The following is a 22,598-nucleotide window of genomic DNA, read 5'->3' on the forward strand; positions in this document are numbered from 1 at the left end:
TGGGGTATGCATTCAAAGGAGAAGGCAAATTTTATTGTAAATTCTGCTCTATTCATCAGATAACCTTTCTTGAAGACCCTCCCACCCATCTCACTTTGCAAGTATCCTCATTGCTAGTTCATACACTGGTTAAAATTGGCAACATGTAGTGGTGACAAGGGAATGTAATGGGTTAGAGTTACGACCCATCTTGAAAATCTTATTGCTATTCCTGAATGGATGGTGATATTAAGATGGGGATGGTACCTAATTGATTTCCAATATCACCACCACTGAGCCGCTTGAATTTTTTTTATATTATTGCTTCTGTTCGTGAATGGAAGGTAAAATTGGCATGGGGTTTTCACCAGAAGACTTCATATGATGTCTTGTTTGTTCCAAGTGAAGAAGTTGCAGCCCAAACATAAAATATGTTGACCACAGTGGCCAGAATGAAAATCTTGTTAATGAATGATGATATGAATATTGGGTTCCACTAAGAGACTTCTTATGATATCAGTTTGGTCCACACACACAAAAAATTGCCAATCTGACCTTCAACAGAGCCGCCATAATAGCCATCTTGTTATTGTCACTCCTGAATGGAAAGTCATATCATGATGGTTGTTTTCACTGGAAAACTTGGGGCCCTGAGTGGCCGAGTGGTCTAAAGCGCTCTCCGTTACGGATCACTGCCATCTCACCTCTGTCTGTGTGGGTTCGAGTCTCTGATTCAGCCAATGTGGGTATATGAGAAAGCTTGCCAGTAGCTTCTCGAGGGTTGGTGGTTCTTTCTGGGGATTTCACAGGTTATTCCTCCACCATTAATACTGGCCGCCATGTGTAGTCTATCGTGTGCTGAAAAATGGTTTTAAACCCTACAACAACAACAACAACAACAACACTGGAAGACTTCTTCTGTCTATAGGTCATAATTAAGAATTGTTCCAATCTCATACATGTGCCAATTATGGCCATCACAGCAGTCATCTTGAAAATCTTATCACTACTCCTAAATGGAAAGATATATCAACATTGGGATTCACACGAGTATGATGTCTAGATGGTACTAAATGAAGTTGGTGCAAGTCTGATATCCAGTTTGGCCTCCATGGCAGCCATCTTGAAATATTGATATTAATACAGTGAAATGGAAAGTCAAATCAACATGGTTTTCACCAGTAGACCAATTATGATATCTGGTTTGTCCTCAGTGAAAATGGTGTTTGATGTCCAATATCATACATGCCAACTAAAGATGTCAAAATTTTAGAAAAAGTCACCCAGGTACCCATCAATCCTGGTCAGAGGGAAATTATATTAAATTGACTGGTCTGCTACTTAAGTGTGTATCAGACTATAATGAATTTGTGACACATGGTTTAAATTCCAGAAGCCCTTTTGTTTTCTTGAAAATATGTTATGTACAGTTAAGATAAATATAAAATAAGGAAACTGTTTGACGTACAATGCTAAATAGATGCACACATTGAATATATAAGATCAGTAGATGGAGGTCTACAATTGGTCAGTGTCACATAATATGAGCCTTGAACTGTACTTGTTACTCTATGTCTCGCTTGCTTCCGATGTTGCCAGATATAATCATTGATTTGAACTTGGAAACATGTTATGTCTTGTTTATTTATTTAAAAAAATTTTTACATGGACTAAGCCAGTACCCAATAGCTAATTTTTACCCAGGTAATTTATAAATGGGTGGGTACCTGAGTACCCATTGACTCCTTTAATGCCAACCATTACGCTTTTGGTGTAATCGTCATACTTTTTTCACTGAATTATGTCTTATGCTCACCTGTACATGGATTATGCTTTTCTGGTACATTACATAATAATATAAAATCAAAATAAAGCAATAAAAAGTTGTTTTTGTAATTTATATTATCATCACATCAATTCCACTCATCACAGAAATATGAGATTATTTTAAAAAGAAAGACTGCTGTGTTAGAATAGTGTAAGAGCTAAATTTGTCCATTATAGATCTACAGGTACTTTCCCAATTTTCTAAATGTATTTATAGCAACTGTATATGACCCATTTCCTAGAAAACAGAGGGTTTACTTAAAGCTTTGGCTCACAGATTCATTGTATTGATAATCAAGTTAGTTAGCAGACCAGTCTATACTTTTAAAGAAAATGGCACCAGATATTAAGCAAAATGGGCATTTACAGTTTGACTTACGGAAGAAAATTCTTCGAGCAGATTTGTCTTTTTCAGCTTCAACACCTCTTTACAAATTTTTAAGGAAGAATATGAGAATGATGAAATACAGCACTCAGAATGAGCACTTTGTCATGCTTATTGCAGAATTTGTGCTGTTCATGATCATTCTGCAAAAATTAGACATATAGACTAGTTAAAGTGAGTGATGAATATAAATAATTTTTCATTATATTTTGTGTTTGTATTCTGGTTCTAAATCTACTGAGGTTTGTCCATTTTTGTCAAGTATTTGACCTGCAGATACAGGTTAGTAGCAAAAATAAATGTACTTTTTTTCATACAGTATACTTTAATTATGGCATGTAATATATTAGCTATGATTGTGTAACCTCAGTGAAGATGGGGTACTAATATTACTACTAATAAGATATAGATTACATTTTTATGGTTGGATTAAGCATTTTTGCCACTTATATTAGCCAAAATTATGCTTATACCTCTCTCAGGGTTGGCATGTATGCAGCATGGCTTCCACAATGAACATATTGAAAACATTGTCAAAAATTCATCTGAAACTCCTCAAAATGGTGACTAATTTGTCCTACATGAAATGTTGCCAATTTTGTATCAGATATGGCTGCCACAGTGGATGATTTGAAAATCTTGTAGCTCAAAAATATCAGATGGTTTCATCACTCAGCAGTTGAAGAAGAAAAAAGAAAGGGTCTTACTATGAACCCCTGGAAATTATTTTCAGTAGAGCACCAGTTCCTTCAGAGGACTCTTGTTTTTACACTAAGAACATTTTTTAAAATCAGTATTTATTTTTATTTTTCAAACAATTATTTTATGCAAATTGTACACGTTCAGACAACTTATACCAGGTGCCTTTGAGCTGGATGAAACTTTGAAACCTGAAAAAGACATCCTTGGATTGATTGTCACAAACCATTCATATGCTTACTTAATCAGAAAATAAATCTGTAAATGCAGAGGTCCATAGTAATTTTGTTATCCAGTCTTTGATCCTAATAAGTATTCCCTTGTTTATTAATACTTTAAAAAAACCAACAAAAGTAAAACAATGATGTCATTTAATTTCTTTGGGGAAAATCTTATTTGTTTGCTTGCATATTTATCTTTTCAGAGGTGGAAAGCCTCCCAATTTCTTTATGAAGGCTGGTATAGGTATCACAGCAGGAGGTATTGGTGCTTTTGTAGGAACACCTGCTGAGGTAGCACTCATCAGAATGACAGCAGATGGAAGGTTAGTTGTCAAAAGTACAAACCAAGTAATTTTTCTATCCTTCTGAATTGTCTCCCCTGATAAGTCTATAAGCAATCTTGTACATCAGGCAGCTGTTCCGGTAGTATTATAGGGATGCTTCAATAGTTTAATGTAAAAACATGGACTGCAGAACTTGAATATATGTCATATGCTCAGAGCTCTTTGTAAATGCCTCCAGCTCATATTCAGACCTTTTATGCTTCTTTTGGATCTGCAATTTTCTCAGGTTGTGCAATAACTAGCCCAGGACATTTAGTTTTTGATACTGTGTATTCAGTGGAGATACATTTCCCCAACAGGTTAAAAGACAAAAGCCCCAGCTGGCAAAAGGTTAATTACATTTTTTTTTAAATGAAGAATTTTTCTGTTAAAACTAAAGAAGTTTTAGGAAGAATTAAAATTGTATTGATCACTTTGTAACAATTTAGTATTCACTGATGGATTCTCTCAAACTCTCCTTGATCCCAGATTTTCTTATTAGTACCCTGAGTGTCCAGGATTCTCACTGCAAAAGGCCTACAGAGAGTTCTGATATGCCCTAGTTGGTATGCTTTTCTAGATAGCCACTTGGTGTATATATCCCATTATTAAATTTAAATTTGTCCACTTGGTTATAACAAGAGAATAAATCTATCTTTAAAGTAGAATAGATTAGATTGCACTTTTTTAAGTGTGAAGAAAAGAAAAAACACATTTGCCCCTTACTTTAACAAACGATTTTGGTCTGACATGATTATTTATTACAAAGAGAATGTCCTTATAAAGAAATATTCTTTTTCTATTCAAGTGTGCTTAAAGGAGACCAGAAACCAATGGAAATATAGAATAATAATAAAAGTACTATAGCAGAAAACCGTATTCTGAAGTATCATCTGCGACCATAATGCCAATATTTAAATATTAGCCTATCTTCTAGGAACTGAATTTCCGTGACCTCGTATGCAAAATTTCCACGCCTATTCGGCTACTTTCGGGATGTGACGTCATAGTATCGACTCCAGTAGCCCAAGTGGGAGTTGCCACAGTAAAAGACAATACCGTTTTGCGTTGCTTACGGGTGTAATAGAACATTCAGAAAAGCCTGTTGACATTAATAAAAAAAATCTTTTCCGAAAGATAAAGGCATAATGAATGGGTACATTATTACAAACGAGTCGATTTCAAAGCAACACCATACAGCACTATGTGCTCGTTACATTTCTCAAAGGAATGTTACGAGAGGGATCATGAAAAAATGGCAGCTCTTAGATACGCAAATGCTAGGCCTAGACTAAAAGTTGGCGCTGTTCCAGACATACCTTTGGACATTTTAAATCCTGGGAAAAGTGTTAAATGTGTGAGTTACGAAAACAGGCAGAAGGACGAGTAAGTGACCACAAAATGCAACAATCAATCCACATCTTTTATCTAAAAACAGCAGTGCTAAAAACAGATCTGATAGCCCGACACCCTGGGACCCTTCTGGTTTTAGTTCCGGCCCATCCTGTATTCAAAGTGAGGTGCCCGTCAGGCTTGTCGAAACAAAAATTGTTTGCCTGAGGAAACTTTGATCGCGCTGGTGAAATGAGTAAATGTATTTTCAAGATGTTGACATACATGCCTTAACACGGCACAATCTAAATCAAATCACCACTGTCCTAGGTGAAATTTAGATTTGATTTTAATCAAATGGAAACTTTGCTAAAAATAAGATTCTAAACCGGTCGTGTTTCGAGAAAACACAATTTTCAGTAATCTTATAAAAATTAAAAATTAAAAAAAAAATGCATTGTATACATGTAGTATACATAAACTGTAATCTGTAAAAATTGGTACTGATATAAAACTGTTCATTGGGCAGTTTAAAGAGCAGCGATTAAAAAAAAGAGGTCAAAGTTTCACATTAACTATCTGACAATAGAACGGGGGGGGGGGGGCTATTGACCCCCGCCCCAATGTGCGACCGCCCATTTGACGTGCCTTTTCTTCCTGTGATACGCCTTATTATTCCCCCATGACAAGCCCCTTTTGCATATTCTGGTCAGTTCTGGCTAAATTGCAAAATAGCTGAGGTTTTGATTTAAGTACGCAAACGATAAAGCCGGTGTGACTAATGAACATAATCCTTATCCTTGCATTGATCTTGTTAAAAGGACTGCCCTTCGGACATACTTCAAAGAAACCATGTTCGACAGTGTGTGTATGCGTAAGCACCAGCAATTGATTACCAAATAAACGATGCCTATTTTGTTGTTACTTACGATGCCATGGACTTAATTTTAACAGTTCAAATCTGCAGTCACAAGTTACTGTACTTGTGGCAACTGTTTTTCTCATGTTTTATGCCCCACCTTATTTCCTTAGGTTTAAGTCTTAATGCATGTAACACTGTTTGCTGAATAAAATATTTATTCAGAATTAGTTCTTTAGGGCCACATATACTGCATGGTATATTTTGTTTTATTCCTTGTAATTTAATCATGATAATTAAACTTTACATATACGGTAGAGGAATGTCAGGTGTTAACTGGCCGAGTTTCTTTGGCGGAAATGGAGATGCAATTTTGTTTGCAGAGAAAATTTCAAAGTGATCATTCATTTAAGCTAATTGGTGACAATTTTATTCTTTTAATTTTTTTAATACCATAGTACTGTTGTAGTTGTTTAAAAAATCTGAAATTTACTTGAATAATGTTTAATCTTCACGTTCTCTTTACTGAAGAAAAAAAACAGAAAAAAAAACTGTTGTATGATATTAATTATTTCGTCCAGTGCCGGTTTAGACATGTGTGCGTGTGATTTGAAGTTTTAACGTAGCTTTAACAATTTTTCAGTCATATCGCTACGATGTCTGCAGTGTGGCAGTTTAGACTGTGGATTGCATACGTTATCTTTAAAAATGGTTTGGGATTGGGTTTTTTTCTTCTGACAAATGAAAATTGACAGACATAATGTAATAATCGGGACTTCGCTGCGCAAAATTGCGAGATATTACGAGATCGGGAGGTAGATGAGGAAATACCCCCAAAATCGGGAGGTTTTTCTCCCGGCTTGAGAGTTGACAGGTATGAACTGTCCGGGCTTGTGGAATTTCATTCAGGACTTTAGTTTATTTAAGCCTGTGCCTAACAAATTTCTTTTAGCACTTTCCAGTACAGTACATAAACTATTATATCAGATTGTAGATTCAACTTTTGAATGTGCAACCCAAATATGGTCTCCTGTCTGCCTCGCTCGCCAATGTTTATGTTTGTATTCGAGGACTGGCTAGTATAGCGTCATGGTACCACGTGATCTGTCGTCTCATCAAAACTCGGAAAAACTCGGCAATTTACGGAATCGTGGTATCTTCCACGCAATATAATCACTACCCGCTTACAATATTTGATGTATAAGCATTGCAGTCGAATTAAAATCTGAAGAGAATGACATACGTAAAAAGAAAATTTTGATTTCTAGTCTCCTTTAAGTGTAGTGTAGGTTTTCTTTATATTAATGGATTTGTAATAGTGAGGTTCACGTAGCATGAGTTTTCTTTAATAAATAACTCCAGTTCTTATGTACCAATAACATTGCTGAATTAAACCAGTTTCTTAGCAAAAGTAAAAAACTAGGAATTTGGAAGCCATTCGCTATTAGAGTTTCTTGCATTCAATTATAAGGACTGAAGAATCTAGTCTTGTACCTTCAACTCTGGTAAAATACACTTCATTTTATTTTCCCCTGCTACTTTGCAAAAAGCAGGATACCTAATTGCATTTCCATTGATCTTTCTGTCCATCACACTTTGTAACTTTAATGCTCTTTGAGATTAAGGGATGAAACTTGATATCCCCATAAACATCATTATATGGTGTCATTACATTGGGTTTTATCTTAAAATTCAAGGTTGCTGCAAAGTATTTTAAGTTTTCCCTCACTTTCGTTTCTGCTCTAACTTTCAAGCCATTTGAGATTAAGGGATGGAACCTGTTATACTTATCCATAATCATTAGAAGGTTTGTCATGAACCACATCTGAGGTCCTAAATTCAAGGTCAAGGTCACAAGTCTATTTTGCTATAAAACACCAAACCAGTCCATCAAAGATATTTTTCTACTTTACAACTATAGAGATTTGGGAGGTTGAAGGATTAAGTCTGGCACACTTTATTCAAGGTCAAGGTCATTATAAGATTTTACAGTTTTTTATCACACTTTCCATTCTGCTCTAACTTTGGAGCCATTTGATATTAGGGATAGAATTGAGTATACTTGGACATCATCAATTAGAAGGTCTGTTGTGTACCACATTGGAGATCTTATCTTATGGTCAACTTCACAGCTTAAGATTTTCAAGTTTTCCATTACACTTCCATTCCACTCTTTAACTTAAGATAAGTTAGAGATTAAGGGATAAGACTTACAATACTTATATATATTGTTATCATTAGAAGGTGTATTATACACCACATTGGGATCCTATCTTAATGATCAAAGTCACATTTAAGTATTTTATGTTTTTTTGTCACAATTTCCTTTTTGCTTTGTAACAATTTGGCATTTGGATGAAACTTTGTATACTTACACATTATCATTTAATAAGCTGTCTCATCTCTACCACATTGGGAGTCTTGTCTTCACTGTCAAGGTCATGAGTCAATATTTTAAGTTTCCATAACAGTTTAAAAGATATTGAGAGTTAGAGATGAAAGTTGATAGGCTAATACCTCATCATTAGTTGTGTGACAGATGACAAAACAGGTCCTATAACAAAATCATGGTCATGGGTCAGTATTTTTAAGATTTCCTTGATACTTTCCTTTCCATTCTACAACATTTGAGTCATTTAGGATAAAGAAATGAAACTTGATATCCCTCTCCCTGGATAACTCGCACACAATGGGACCCCAAAACATAGACTGCACCATAACCGAAGGCATGATTTATCGAGGGACCTCCATAACAATATGAATTTATACCATCCTCGCTGGACATGAGAAAACTGCATAGGGGAGTGAACTGGCCTGTTTAATGGCTGAATACTCATTTTAAAATTACATTGGGAATAATTGTCAGTAAAGCACTTTTTCTAATGATGTTATTAGTTTTTATGTAAAAATAACCTTTATTTTCAAGATCTCCAGCCACTGAGAGATCGTTATTATTCTTGTTCCAACTGGTTTCAACAACCTTCATGTATATGCGAAAACGTATATTACATTACTGCTTTATGTTGTTGTTGAGTAATGTAGTTCCCTGATCCTTACTCTCCTGCTTTGCTATCTACTCTTGTGGAATGCAACTCAAAGCGGGGAACCAGACTAGTTATTTATTTAAATTCACAAATAAGATTCCTTTTGTTTTAAACAATGGAACAGTTAGTTCATGAAAGAGCTGTAATCAAAAGTCAATTTTTTTGTATAGTTCTGTAATAAAATATTAATGCCATGATTTGATTGCAAGTAATAGTGAAATTTCTTTTCATCCATGAGGAATACTCCAAGTGCCAGTTCAGGAATTGCAAATTAACTATAAAACTCTGAAAGTAGCTTTTCATTAATAAAACATATTTGTGAAACAGAATTTTTTATCATCAAGTATTCATTTCACATTTGATTGTCTTACTATCGTTGATCACATCTAATTTAAGGTAGCTTAATTATATTATGTTCTCCCAAAAAATTTAACAGTATTTGATTGATTGCATGAATTGAGGTGACCGGACACTAGGCTGGGGCTGCTAGCCCTTATGCAAGTTGGATTTGCATGCCTTTTAACTTTTCAGTTAATCTACCCCCTTTTTTTAATTCAAAAGATGTAATCAGTGTGGTAATACAAGGTCAGCTTTTAATTCAGTGCAACAGTACAACAAATACTTGTGTAAATATCAAAACACCATTGGCACTTAATAGGTTCTCAAAGAAATGCTTGTGGCCATAGCTGTTACGGTAGATTGACATATTTCACATTTAAATACAACATGTCACATTGTATTTATGAACATTACACATAAACCAACCTAAATGATATAACTAAAATGCATTTCACTTGGTATTTTTATTTATTAAAGTGCTGCCTGAAGTAGGTGTTAGTGACATTTTCATTGATTAAAATTTTGTTGCATACTGTTATTTACGGTGTACCAAGAATGTTGTTTGGAAAGAAATATAAAGAAAAGACATGATTTCTTATTAGAAATTGATAATTTCATAATGTTGATTCCAATTTCCAGGTTATATCAACTGTTTTCTATGATAAAATGAGCGATGTTTCAAGGTTTTAGTTAACAATTTTGATCGCGATTTTTCTTCATGTTCAACGAATAGGGGTCAGATTTTTGGTACTTTCTAGTATATAAAAATGGGATCCACGACTGACCCGTGTTACAGGTGGGTTCGTGAGTTATCAGGGCATGAGTTATCAAGGGAATGGTGTATATTTATGTACTGCATTGGGAGTCCTATTTTGCAAGTCAAGCTCATAAGCAGCTCTATAATGTATTAATTGTTTAAGAAAATTGTATGATGACAATCTATCAAAAAATATGACCAACACTACTAACAATAATAAATACCCTTAAAGGACTTCTTAAAAACCACTGTTTAAAATTGATAAGTTTGACTACACATCATGGCAAACCTTTAAAGTTTGTACAACTGATACCAATCTGTCATCAAATACGGCTACATTACTTAAAATAGACAAGCCAGTTACTAAAAGTAGAATTTGTAAAGGATTTTGTCACCAAACTGTTGGATAGGACTTTATCTTACTTTACGGAAAGCATTCTGACATGAAGACCTTACAGATTTGTATAGACGATGCTGATCCACCATCAAATATTGCCTTCATTAAGAAAAATATACTGGGGCCCTGAGTGGCCTAGTGGTCTAAGGCACTCACCATTCTGTATCACTGTCATCTCACCTCTGTCTGCGTGCATTTCGAGTCTCAGGCTCGGCTAATGTGGGTACATGAGAAAGTTTGCCAGTAGCTTCTTGTGGGTCAGTGGTTCTTCCAGGGAGTTTCCATGGTTCTTCCTCCACCAGTTATAGTGGCCGCCATGTATAGCCTATCTTGTGTTGAAAAATGGCATTAAACCCTACAACAACAACTAAAAGTAGACTAAAAATGCAGGAGGTCGCAGGTTCGAACCCGAGCCGAATCATACCAAAGACTTATACAAATGGTACTAACAGCTACCTTGCTTGGTACTCAGCATTAAGAGGTTAGGAATGGTCACCCTGGTATCAGGATAATGTGACCGGGTGAAACATGCTACATGTCTGCAGCACAAGTCATGATGCCCCAATGCTAGACATCACCAGAAACTGCCACACCACTGCAGACATCATAGTGATATGACTGAAAAATTGTTAAAGCATGTTACACACACACTAAAAATAGAAAATCTTTAACAGTCTTTTTTTTCCAAAACTGCTGAATAGGAATTGACAAAACTTGATAGAAAGCATCCATGCATGAGAACCTATCAGTTTGATACATTTAATGCTTTGTTGCCATCTAAGATGGCCACCATTACTAAAAATAGAAACAGTTTAAATGACTTTTCCAAAACCAGTGAAACAGAATTAGATCATATTTTACAGAAAGCATCCTGGCATAAAGATCTGTAAAATTTATACAATAGATGCTGATCTGCCATCAGTTATGGCCAGCATTACTAAAAGATGCTGATCTGCCATCAGATATGGCCAGCATTACTAAAAGATGCTGATCTGCCATCAGATATGGCCAGCATTACTAAAAGATGTAAAACCTTTAAACAGCTTCTTCTCCAAAACTGTTGAATAGAGTTCAACAAGACTTGGTAATAAGAATTCCTGTATGAAGACCTTTCTAGTTTGTGCAAATAATGCAGATCTGTCATCAAATATAGCTGCAGTTGTTCAGAACAGAAAAAAAAACTTTAAAAGACTTCTCTAAAACTGGTGAATAGATTGGATTATATTGACAGAAATCGTCCTGGCATGAAGACATTTTAAAATTTATACAAGAAATACTGATTTACCCCCAAAAATGGCTACCATTACTAAACCTATAAAAACTTTAAAATGACTATTAAAAAAATCCGAATAGAATGTGATTGAACATGATAGAAAGCATCTTTGCATGAATTACCGTTACAATATTTGTACAGATATACCATCAAAAATAATGGCTGCTGTTCTGAAAAATGGAAAATGTTTAAACAACTTCTAAACAGCACTCAACGTTGACCACATTTGACAGAGGCCATTTTGGTATGGACTGCTTTCAAGTTTGTACAAAAATTATGCTTATCCACCCCCAGATGTGTCCATTGTCCCCCCCACAAGAACCCCAAAAGAATTTAAGCAGATGCTTATGAAGAACAGTTTTAGAATTTGACTGGCCATGCATTTGTCTATCAGGAGATTTTTTTGGGCTTGGATTTTCTTGATTGGCAAAGTACTTTATGGTACTAATAATAAGTACTATACTGTACTAATTACAAGTGTTTTAATTTCTAGTTTTTCTCTTTTACCAGACTTCCTCCAGCAGAAAGACGAGGCTACAAAAATGTCTTTGATGCATTAATTAGAATCACAAGAGAAGAAGGTGTTCTCACATTATGGAGGGTAAGATAAATTTTGATTACTCTGATGCATTTTTTTTATTGATGTGATTTCATCTCTGATGTTACATTTTATTTGGTCCCATGAGTGACAAAGAGAGTGCGACTCATCTCTCCATTTTTCCATCTTTCATGTTTTTGCTGAAGTTCTTTCAGAGGGCGGTTTCTCCAGGTGGTGCTGAACATCAAAGAAAGCCTTATAATTCAGACACTTGAAAATCGTGTATTACTACTACTTTATGCGTAGTCAAATTGACATGGGGTTTTCATCAAAATACTTGCCATGTCTGGTTGGTCCTAAATGAAATGGTACATATCTGATATTCATTATGGCTGCTGTGGTAGTTGTCTTGAATTTTCTGTCACTATTTCTCCAAATTGGAGAGTACTATTGACATGCTGTTTCCACCAGAAGACCTATAATGTTGTTTGGTTATTTTTGGCCACTATGGTGAAACTTCTGTTTTGCTGTTTATCTTGGATTGATGGTCATATTGAAATGAGATTTTCACCAAAAATCTTCTTATGATATTTAATTGGTCCTAAATAAAAATAGGGCCAATCACCTAGTGCCGCCATCTTGAAAATCATCTTGTCACTGTCCATGTTAAATCAGGTCATATTGATTTCATCAGAAGACTTGAAAAAAATGTTAGTGCTACTCAATGAATGGTCATATCTACATTATGGTGTCTGGTTGCTGCTAAATATAAATGGCACTAGTTTTGCATCCAATTCATATGGTCTCAGTGATGGCATCTTGAAAATCTTTCTTCCTGAATGGACGGTTGTATTCATATAAGTAATCCAAAAATATCAGAGCTGGTTTCTGTACTCAACAGTTAAAAAGGAAGAAACAGTTTATCATGGATTCTTAAAAATTCTTTTTGGTATGTTAAATGCCAGTCACTTTGAGGGACTTTTGTTAGCTCTGCTGGTCATAGACTAGAAGAGCTTATGGGAAAGCCTGTTGTCCATCATTTGTTTTGCATCTGTCCATCTGTCAGCAGAGGTTAGTTGTTGTCTCTACTATTCCAAAACTTCTTGAAGGATGGCCATGAAACTTTACACACACATTCATCCCAAAGTGTAGTTGGTCCTAAATTAAAATGGTACCATATGGATGTCTAATATAAGCACCACAGTGTCCATTTTTGAAAATCTTGTTATTGCTACTTTTCCTGAACAGAAACGTATATTTTTACTAGAAGACTTCTTTTGATATCTAGTTGGTCCTGAATGAAAACATGCTAATCTGACCACCAGTTTTGCTGCCATGTTTACTCACAGGTAAGCTGGAACCACTAAAACATGGAAAACAATGGATGGTCTTAATGAAATGGGGTTTTCATAAAAAGATCTTATGATGTCTAGTTGGTCCTAAAATGAAAACAGTGCTGATCTGACATTCAGTATGGCCATCATGGCAGTCATCGTGAAAATTTTGTAATAGTAGCCTCCTTGAAAATCTTGTCATTACTACTACTTTGAATAAGTACCTAATGAGCATTACATGTTTAGATTGTTGTAAAAGAATATTTGGCAGTACAAACTCTTCTTTGATAAATATTGCAAAGTGTGGTGAAGTGTGGGTACAAGAAAGAAAGAAAGACCCATAGGGCACTCCATTTTGTTGTCTCTGTGCTTGATGATTTATGGAACCTGGTTGAGTTGGTGCAATTATATTCGAAAGAAGAAACCATAATTTCCCACCAATATTCCTTAATCCCAAGAATGTATGGAATCTTTACCACCTTGATTATAGGAGAGTATGGAATTCTTCACCGGCTCATTAGAGACTCAAAAGAAGAAGACTCAATTCTAGTAGGGTATGAGATCATTTGTAAAGTCCTGAGATATTATGCTCCTGCAGATGCACTCATCGATCCCAGGATTATACCTGTAACAGATACTCCTACAAGCACTTTAATTTATTGCTAATTTAGAGGGTCAGAGTTGACTCACCTTGTCCTGTATATTCCCTGTGTACCACAATCACACTGTACCTAGTGTTAGATTTTACGGCAGGGCTAACTATTACAATATGCTTCTGGTGGCAGTTAGACCCAACTTGTATGCAAGTGTATACATGGTACATGAATGAGACATTTGCATATGTATGAACCATGTCACATTAATGAAGGATATTTTACTGTTAATGGTTAGTCTTTCTTCAAAAGTGGTGTATTTTGGCTTCTCATTCGGGGTGTAGTTTAACTTGTTGGAAAATAAATTACTTAGAAAGGGCTATATGAGGACACTGTTAGAGTTGATGATGAGAAGAGTATTTTCATATTAGTCTGGAAGATTTCAATCATTTTAAAGACATTTTGTGCTTTCATCTTAATTTTGTATGAAGTAATAAGGCAATAGTATGGAACTTAAACAACTGTCTTAGCATTAGGGCTTTTTAATACTCACATTACATTTACTTTACATTTTCAAACCTCTAGGGATGTTTGCCAACAGTGGCCAGGGCGATGGTGGTTAATGCAGCTCAACTAGCATCATACTCACAAGCAAAACAGTTTTTATTGTCAACAGGTATGATGACATTCTAAATCTTGCTGTGGTCTAATTTCTCCTCCAGAATTGAATTTATAGCAGAAGGATGAATTATGAATTGCAGATTTTGGTCAGTATACCATGTTCCTTTTGTCATATTTGTAAAGAAACCATCAGCTGTGCATGATTGAAATTTGGTAGACATATTTTATAGGAATCATGTGTAGATAACATGTTCATGTTATTATTATTGGTTTTTACCTTTTCATTGACAACTAGGCTAGCATAATTTACGAACAAACCACATGACCCAGGCAAATGAAACTTTGTGGGCCTATGTATATACACATCTATGTATCAAGATTTGTGTGCCTTTGAAATAAATTTTGCATGTTTTTTTGTGTAATATTCTTTTTAAACTTTTCTTGTTGCAGTGACAGTATGTGTGTTCTGCAAACATGCAGAACAGTTCGTATGATTTTTAGTTTCTACATCCATTACTGTGTGGCAGTTATTTTCAATGTCAAAAATGTAGGTGCATTCTTATTCAGTCTAAACCATGTAGCCCTACAGTTTTACAACTTGATCTGTGCAAAGTATATATCAGTGACACTTTTTTGTTTTTGCTTTATTCAGAGAAGTATGAACTTGGTACATTTTTCTGCTTCCCTTTACTGGCATTAATTTATCCCGTCATTGTAAAGGCGAAAGCAGCCTGGTGAGATATGGACAATTTAACTTCAAATGAGAAACGAACAGAAAGTACAGAATTTATACTGAAATTGTGAACAACATGCTTAGTTTTACACAGTACATAATGTCATCAACATTAATGAAGTTAACAAGTTTGGGCCAGCAAGATTCTGATGCAGTAGGGCCTTTGCATGTATACTGTAATAGGGGCCCGACTTTACTGAATGTTCTACAGAAATCAGAGTGGTAGCTATGTCAACACTTTTGAAATATTGACAAGATTTAGCATCAAAAGAGGATGTCAGTTTCAGATCCCTGCTTGGGAAAGTCTCATCTGTCTTGGAGTGTCATATTTAATAGCCCCAGTTCTAGCCTAGCAATTAACTGTGGAAGTTGGATAGAACAAGATTTTGTCACTCTATCTGTAGGTATTCTCTGTTCATGGAACTTAGTGCAGATGTTCCTTGAATCATCAAACCGCTCCAGGTACATATTGGCCTCAGTTATCTGGGTTTGTTGAACCAATGACTGTGTTGTTTACGGGTTAAATTATTGCTAAGCTTTTGTTCTCCCAGCAGATCTCCAGCTCTGAGCATAAAGCTGATCCACATTTTCTTTGCATTATTGTGCTCTTTCTTCATGGAAAATAGGTCACATTGATGTATTTTGTTGTTTGCCAATTATTCCCATTATCACAATTATTAGATTACAGGTGTGCATGGTTTTGTCTCTCTGACATCTCTTCCACATACTATTAGAATGAATTAACTTTGCTGGTTCCTTTTTTATTAATCTTCAGGGTTAGTAAAATTTAGAAAAGCCATGGTTGTCATGGTAACCAGCTTTGAAAATCTGTTTGCCCAGCAGATTTTTTCTGGCTGCCTGGTAAACTACTGTGATTATCACAGATATTGCTGTCATAAAATTATTCAACACCTTTTGTCATATGCATAGTTAGTGCTAATTGTGTATAATACTTATAACTCTCCATCAGTCCTTCTATTGGAAAGTGTCAAATAATATACGACTTAAAATTTAATCAGTTTTGAGTTCAGCAAATAAAAGATAATCTAACAATTTCCTTTTTTAACTGTCAGCTTTATAGTAGTTTGCCACCTACAATCTGATACTATTATGTGTCTAAACTGTCAGGTAAATACACTTTCCACATAGGATTTTGTATGTAACAACAAGTGTGATTGGTTTAATCCTTTAACTGGCCAATAAGAAAGTGTAATACAAGATCATAGGCATTAATTATGACAGGTCATTGATGAAGGATACTGCTACCATATAATAGTGTGTTGACAAAAGACGAACTTTCACCCCGACTGGCAGTATGGACTGCAGTTCCTTAATCTGATAATATACAGCCAACATATACATTAGTTTAGCCTCTTACCAGCAGCAATCGCCCAATGCTCAACAATGCAATTATATGGAGACAATTCAGACATCCTGCTATAGGTAACCTGAGTGACAATTTAATGATCCAATATATGTTGATGGAAAATATATAAAATTCTGTTACAATGTTTATCATAATGATTTTTAGTAATATAATAATAATTATTGGGTGCCCAATGTTTAGTTGTACAGGGCTACGAGGCAGTGTCTGCAGATTTATAAATAGATTTGGTGTATCTTTGAGAGACTTTTTGTCTTTTGCAGGTTATTTCAAAGATAACTTATTTTTGCATTTTTGTGCCAGTATGATCAGTGGTCTGGTGACCACTGCTGCCTCCATGCCGGTTGATATAGCCAAAACAAGGTAAAAGATTGCACTTTATTTCAAATACTGTTAAGTTGATAATGAGAAACTTAACTGTCAGATACTATAAATCAAAACCTTCATAGTTATAACAAAATCACTCAAATACTTTAGATCATTCAAACTCAAGCTAAAAGTTTGAGCAGAGAGCTTTTCAAGTTTAAGATTTTTCTGTAGTCATATCAATGTTTTTCCATGTCATAAACATGCTAACTAATGAATCTATGCCATATTATCTTAAATTTAAAAAGAATAAAAGTAAAAAGAAAAACTTTAAAATACAGAATTGCAAAAATATACACACATTACATTTTCTAAAAGGGAGGGGGGAGTTTATTAGAAGTTGTTCTTTTTTATTTACTCTTGTAATGACCACATGTATATTTACGGATCTTTCTGTCACTGTATTCAGTCCTTGTAAATATCAGCACTGTTAAAATGATAATCGTTCAAGACATTTCCCACTCTGCAGCTGGTTGAAGTAGGACTTAACTTGCCACCCAACTATTACATCATGTTTAACATTATGTGTGCCTGTGACTTTAGTAATAATTACATTGATACATACAATGTAACAGTGAGACTGCTGCAGAATTTTTTTGTAATTATGGTTCTGAAGCAGAATGGTATTGAAAAGCATGGGTCCTTCACTGCATCTTTTAAACTCTCTGTTCTAAAAATAAGGGGAAGGGGGCATTAATTAGGGAATATACAGTGTGTCTGTGTATATGTGTGTGTGTGTGTGTATATATATATATATATATATATATATATATATATATATATATATATATATATATGTGGGTGTGTGTGGGTGGGTGTGTGTGAAAGTATACAAATGTTACTGTGCCATTATAAGTTAACTAAGAGTGACATTTGTAAATTACATGGTAATTATAAACCATTTTCTCCCAAATTGAAATGTTAATGACATGGGCAACCCATATAATGTTATAACTATTTTTATTTTTTTAAACAGAATTCAGAATATGAAGACAATTAATGGGAAACCAGAATATTCGGGAGCATTCGTAAGTTTTATGATTGCCAGTCTATATCATACACAATTTTATCTCCAGCTTTTGCATCTGTATTTACATTTCACTGTATTGCCAATTTTGTATTTTTACATTTCAAATTCTTATTCACACAAATTTGAAGCAATTTTGTCTGTTATACTTGCTAGCCTCTCATAAAGGTACAAACATAATACAGTTGACTTTATAACAATTGGACCTTGAATGTGCTTCATTTTCAGCAGATTTACAGCCCTTGACTTATTTTCCTCCTAATTTTGCAGTCCTTACACAAGTTCCTGTGTTTAAAGCTGTATAGAGTAAATTGTTGTGCGTGGTGGCCTGTTGTGATTCATCCATTACTAATTAATAACTCTAGTTGTTGTGACTGCTTTGGTGCCCTAGTGGTTAGAGTGTCCACCACGGATGTGGAAGGTCATGGTTTTGAACCACGGCCGAGTCATACCAAAGACTTATAAAAATGTTGCTAGCAACTGCCTCGCTAGGCACTCAGCATTAGGAGGTTAGTGTCAGGACTGGTCGGCTTGGTGTCAGGATAATTTGACTGGGTGAGACATAATGGCTACATGTCTGAGGCATGATGCCCCATTGCTGGACTTCACTATAAACTGTTACACTGCAGACATCGTATCGATACGACTGATTTTTTTTTAAAGCAGCATTAAAAATCCAAATCACACACACACACACACACTCTAGTTGTTGTTACTATTATTATTATTAGCTCTGTATGGCCAAGTGAGCTAATTGTATAGTTTGCTTCAGTTGTTTGTTGTACACTCTTCTGTGAACACTAATTTCTCAACAACAAAAAAACGCTAGACAGATTTCAACCAAATATGACAAGATCATAGCATGAATGACTTTCAGATTTGTACAAAATGATGTTCCTCATCAGATTTGGGCAGCATAGATTTTAAAAAAAATGAAACCTCTGTTAAACAGCTTCTCAAAAGGAGTGTAACTGAATTTGACCAAATGTAACAGCATTCTGGCCATCAGGTTTGTACAAGCTATGCTGATTTGTCATAAAATAGGACTGTTAGTTCCAAAATTGAAAAATCTTTAAATGACTTCTTCCTCAAAACTACTGAATATAATTTGACCTAATTTTCCAGAAAGCATCCTGGCATCTTTAAACATCTTTCCCTGATTACATTAAGGTTAAAAAGAAGTTACATTACCTATCAGTTCCGGCAAATGTGGAAAGACTAATTTCACCTTTCCAGTCCTTACATACATGCCAACCATTATGCTTTTGGCATAGTCAATTGCATTAAAATATAAAATAAAAATAAAGCTATAAAAAGTTGTGTCAGTCATTTATATTATCACCTTTTTAAGTCCACTAATCATAAATATTTGAGAACATTTATAAAAGAAAGACCGCTGCATAAGAACAGCGCAAGAGCTAATTTGTCCATCATAGATCTACAAGTACATTCCTAATTTTCTATTTATCAGACATGATTTTTCTCCGTTTTAAAGTGGAATTCAACTTTTCTCCCGACTTGAATCTGATTTTTCTTGATATAGCCTGTTTTTTTATCATCTCCGTTTTTTTTTTTTTAAAAATGGTCTGTTTGGTCCCATTCTACAATGACCCTTGTAACATATTCGTTCCATATATTAGTTAGCACACAACTCTCATAAAGAGCATTCTGATTGGTCAAAAGTTTATGTCTATCCAATGAATCTTCGTGTAATGGAACTGATGGCAATAGAAAGAAGAAGCGTGCTTGCAAAAAATGGCAATCCCATGTTGTTGAGAGAGACCATGTCACAAGAAGTTTAGAATATGGCTTAAAAAACATATGGAAATGGAAATGGCTGGAGCAAAAAGTCGATGGAAGTTTAGTTGGTCAGTTTATAAGAAAACTGAATGCTAGAGGAATGACATTTTGTGACCTCTGCGCTACGGTAATCGTAGTTGGAAGAGTTTGGAACATCACCTACAAAAGAAGCTGCATACGAAAAAATTGAAGCTCAGAAAGTATCTGAAAAAAGTCAAATTAATTACTATAAGAAGAAAGATTTCTTGCATGAGAGAATAGATGTAGCTCTCTGTCAAAATATGTTCACTGCATGTCGCCAATACAAGCACCAGATTGAAAGGAGAAAGGCTCTCATTGAGAAGGAAAGAAATGATTGCACATTGAGCAAAAAAAGTCAGTCTAAAAGGAAGGCTAAAGAAGTCTTTGCCAAAGTTGCAAAAAGTGCTTGACTGGCATATCAGCAGGTTGTATCCATTAGAGAGACAAGTGAATATATGGGATTATTTGAATATAGTTGATATATTTGGGTGTTTATTATACAGATTTGTTATGAAAAGAGTTGTTGTTGTAGGGTTTAACACCATTTTTCAACACACGATAGGCTATACATGGCAGCCAGTATTAATGGTGGAGGATAAACTCGGGGAAAACCCCAGGAAGAACCACTGACCGATGAAAAGAGAGAAGTGTAATATATTTTGCTGCAAAAATTGAGAAATTGTTATGACTTAATTATGATGTTAACACTGACATGCACATGAAATAACTTAAGCACCAATAGTATTGGAGAACAAATTCATGTGACAATAAATATTGTGAAATTATTCAAGTCAATTGAAAATTTTGGTAAGTTTGTTAGTTTTTTAACTTATTAACCCCAGGAGGGTTTTGTTGTTTTCGTCTGAAATTCGAGTAGGAAACACATTTTGAAAGCTATTTCTGAATACATCCGAAAACACCAACTTCCAGGTGATCTTCCAATAACATACTGCCTAGTTGTGTTAGAAACATCGTTTTTCATTGGCTATTTGGCTCGCACATAAGTAGAAGGGTAAAAGTTTTCGTATCGAGACCACTCTTTATTCCAAATGCCCATCTTATCCTACTTTTGCAAAGGTTCATCTGTCTGTTTGCAGTTCCTACTGGTTTGCCTTAGATCTGATACCAAAATGTCTAAAATCTGGACACAAAATTAGATTCCGACCACAGGCAAATTTTGAGTAGAAAAACAATCGGGTCCAAAAAATGAGGTTTTTCCCTCTGTATTTTGTAGTGCAACTAGAAATTCCAGATTATTTGGTATCATTGTAGAGCTACATCTGTCTGCCTTTCTATAATACCACCCATTTTAGTGTATCATACATAACGTTGACACTACAGAGCTCGGCAGTAGGCTGCTACCCCCTGCCACTTAAACTCTTCACCAGGGGTTAATGTGTTAAATGATTATTTTGTTATATATTATGATAATATGTTGCACCAGAAGCAGTTTTTTATGATTGTAAAATGCATTTTTGGACAAAGGCCCCCTGGACCCCCAGATCGGTGGCACTGTCCCTCAAGACCCATTTGGGGAGGACCCTGAAAGCCCGCTTTCAAATTTTCAGCATTTTTGTTGAATACCAAAATCATGTCTGATTTATATAAACTGTATGTGACCCATTTCCAAGAAAACAGATGGGCTTCTTTAATTTGAAACTATGACTCAGATTCATTATATTCATAGTGAAGTTAGTTCATGGGGCAGTCTGAACTTTTAAAGAAACTGGTGCTTCATATTAAGTGAAACTTGTTTTTTTGGTTTGATTTGTGGATGAATATTCTTCCAGCCTTTTAAACATGTCTAATTAGAAAAGGACAAATCAGCACTGCTTGTAAAATTTGTAAAGAATGTGTGAGTGATGCAATACAGCAGTTGGATTGAGCACTTCGTCATGCCCATTGCAAAATTTGTGGACATGTTCATTCGGCAAATGTTAGACATGTAGACTAGTTAAAGTAAGTGTTGAATATAAATAATTTTTTTGTGTGTTTTGTGTTTGTATTCTGGTTCTAATCCACATTGATTTTGTCCATTTTTGTCAAGTATTTTGGCTTGCAAAGCCAAATTAGTAGTAAAAATAAATGTACATTTTTCATAGTGTACTCTCTGACCAACCCAATTTTTCGTTCAATCAGGAAATAGGAAAGAGGCATATTAATTTTTTTGGCTTAATAGATATTAGGGCAATAAAGTGCTCCAAACTTCTTTCCAGTCACATTTTCATACATGTTTGAATTTGCTTTCAGTTGATTCAATGTCAGTTACTTAGGTGAGTGATATCGGGCCTCATGTTATAGTTACCGTGTTTTTTGTCTTGTAGTCAAATGGAGTGCTTGAGACAGTCACTGCTATTAGTCCAGCAGTTTGTCTTGTATGTATGTATCCCAATGACACTCTTCATATTATGGTCATTATTAAAAATTGCACATGTTGACAAATCTTTTGTGACTGTTGTTAGAGTTATTGCTCTTTCTGACTTGCAGCTGGATGAAATAAATGACAGAATGTATCAACTAAATGTGCTTGCAGTTTTATTGGATTGCTGTGATGGTCAGCATCAGAAAAATTTCATGTTAACAAATAATTTTTCTTGAACTGTTTTCAGAAGAGTTGTGTGCTCTTTGTTTTTTTGTTTACTTGTGTTACTGTAGATTCATTTCTGCCAGAGGGTAGGGGCAGAGGCGTAGCTATGATATTTTGCGCCCGGGGACGAACTATAAAATTGGCGCCCCAGCCCCCTCC

General features: G+C 35.0%; 1 protein-coding gene across 2 annotated transcripts in view; it reads left to right on the forward strand.

Moving 5' to 3' along the window:
- The window catches only part of LOC149781872 (mitochondrial 2-oxoglutarate/malate carrier protein-like), a 42,287-nt gene that overhangs the window by 15,162 nt on the left and 4,527 nt on the right, over positions 1 to 22,598 (forward strand). For both annotated transcript variants that reach the window (XR_016414811.1, XM_089936062.1), the window contains exons 5-9: positions 3,315 to 3,434; positions 11,946 to 12,036; positions 14,486 to 14,576; positions 16,902 to 17,001; positions 17,981 to 18,032. Coding sequence is in view for 1 of the 2 variants with exons in the window: in XM_089936062.1 (XP_089792188.1) it covers positions 3,315 to 3,434; positions 11,946 to 12,036; positions 14,486 to 14,576; positions 16,902 to 17,001; positions 17,981 to 18,032 (454 nt within the window). In the remaining variant the exon portion in view is untranslated. The remainder of the gene's footprint in view (positions 1 to 3,314; positions 3,435 to 11,945; positions 12,037 to 14,485; positions 14,577 to 16,901; positions 17,002 to 17,980; positions 18,033 to 22,598) is intronic.

The sequence above is a fragment of the Sinohyriopsis cumingii genome, chromosome 15, assembly GCF_028554795.1.
Source record: "Sinohyriopsis cumingii isolate HCF-2022 chromosome 15, ASM2855479v2, whole genome shotgun sequence".
In the NCBI taxonomy this organism is placed as follows: Eukaryota; Metazoa; Mollusca; class Bivalvia; order Unionida; family Unionidae; genus Sinohyriopsis; species Sinohyriopsis cumingii.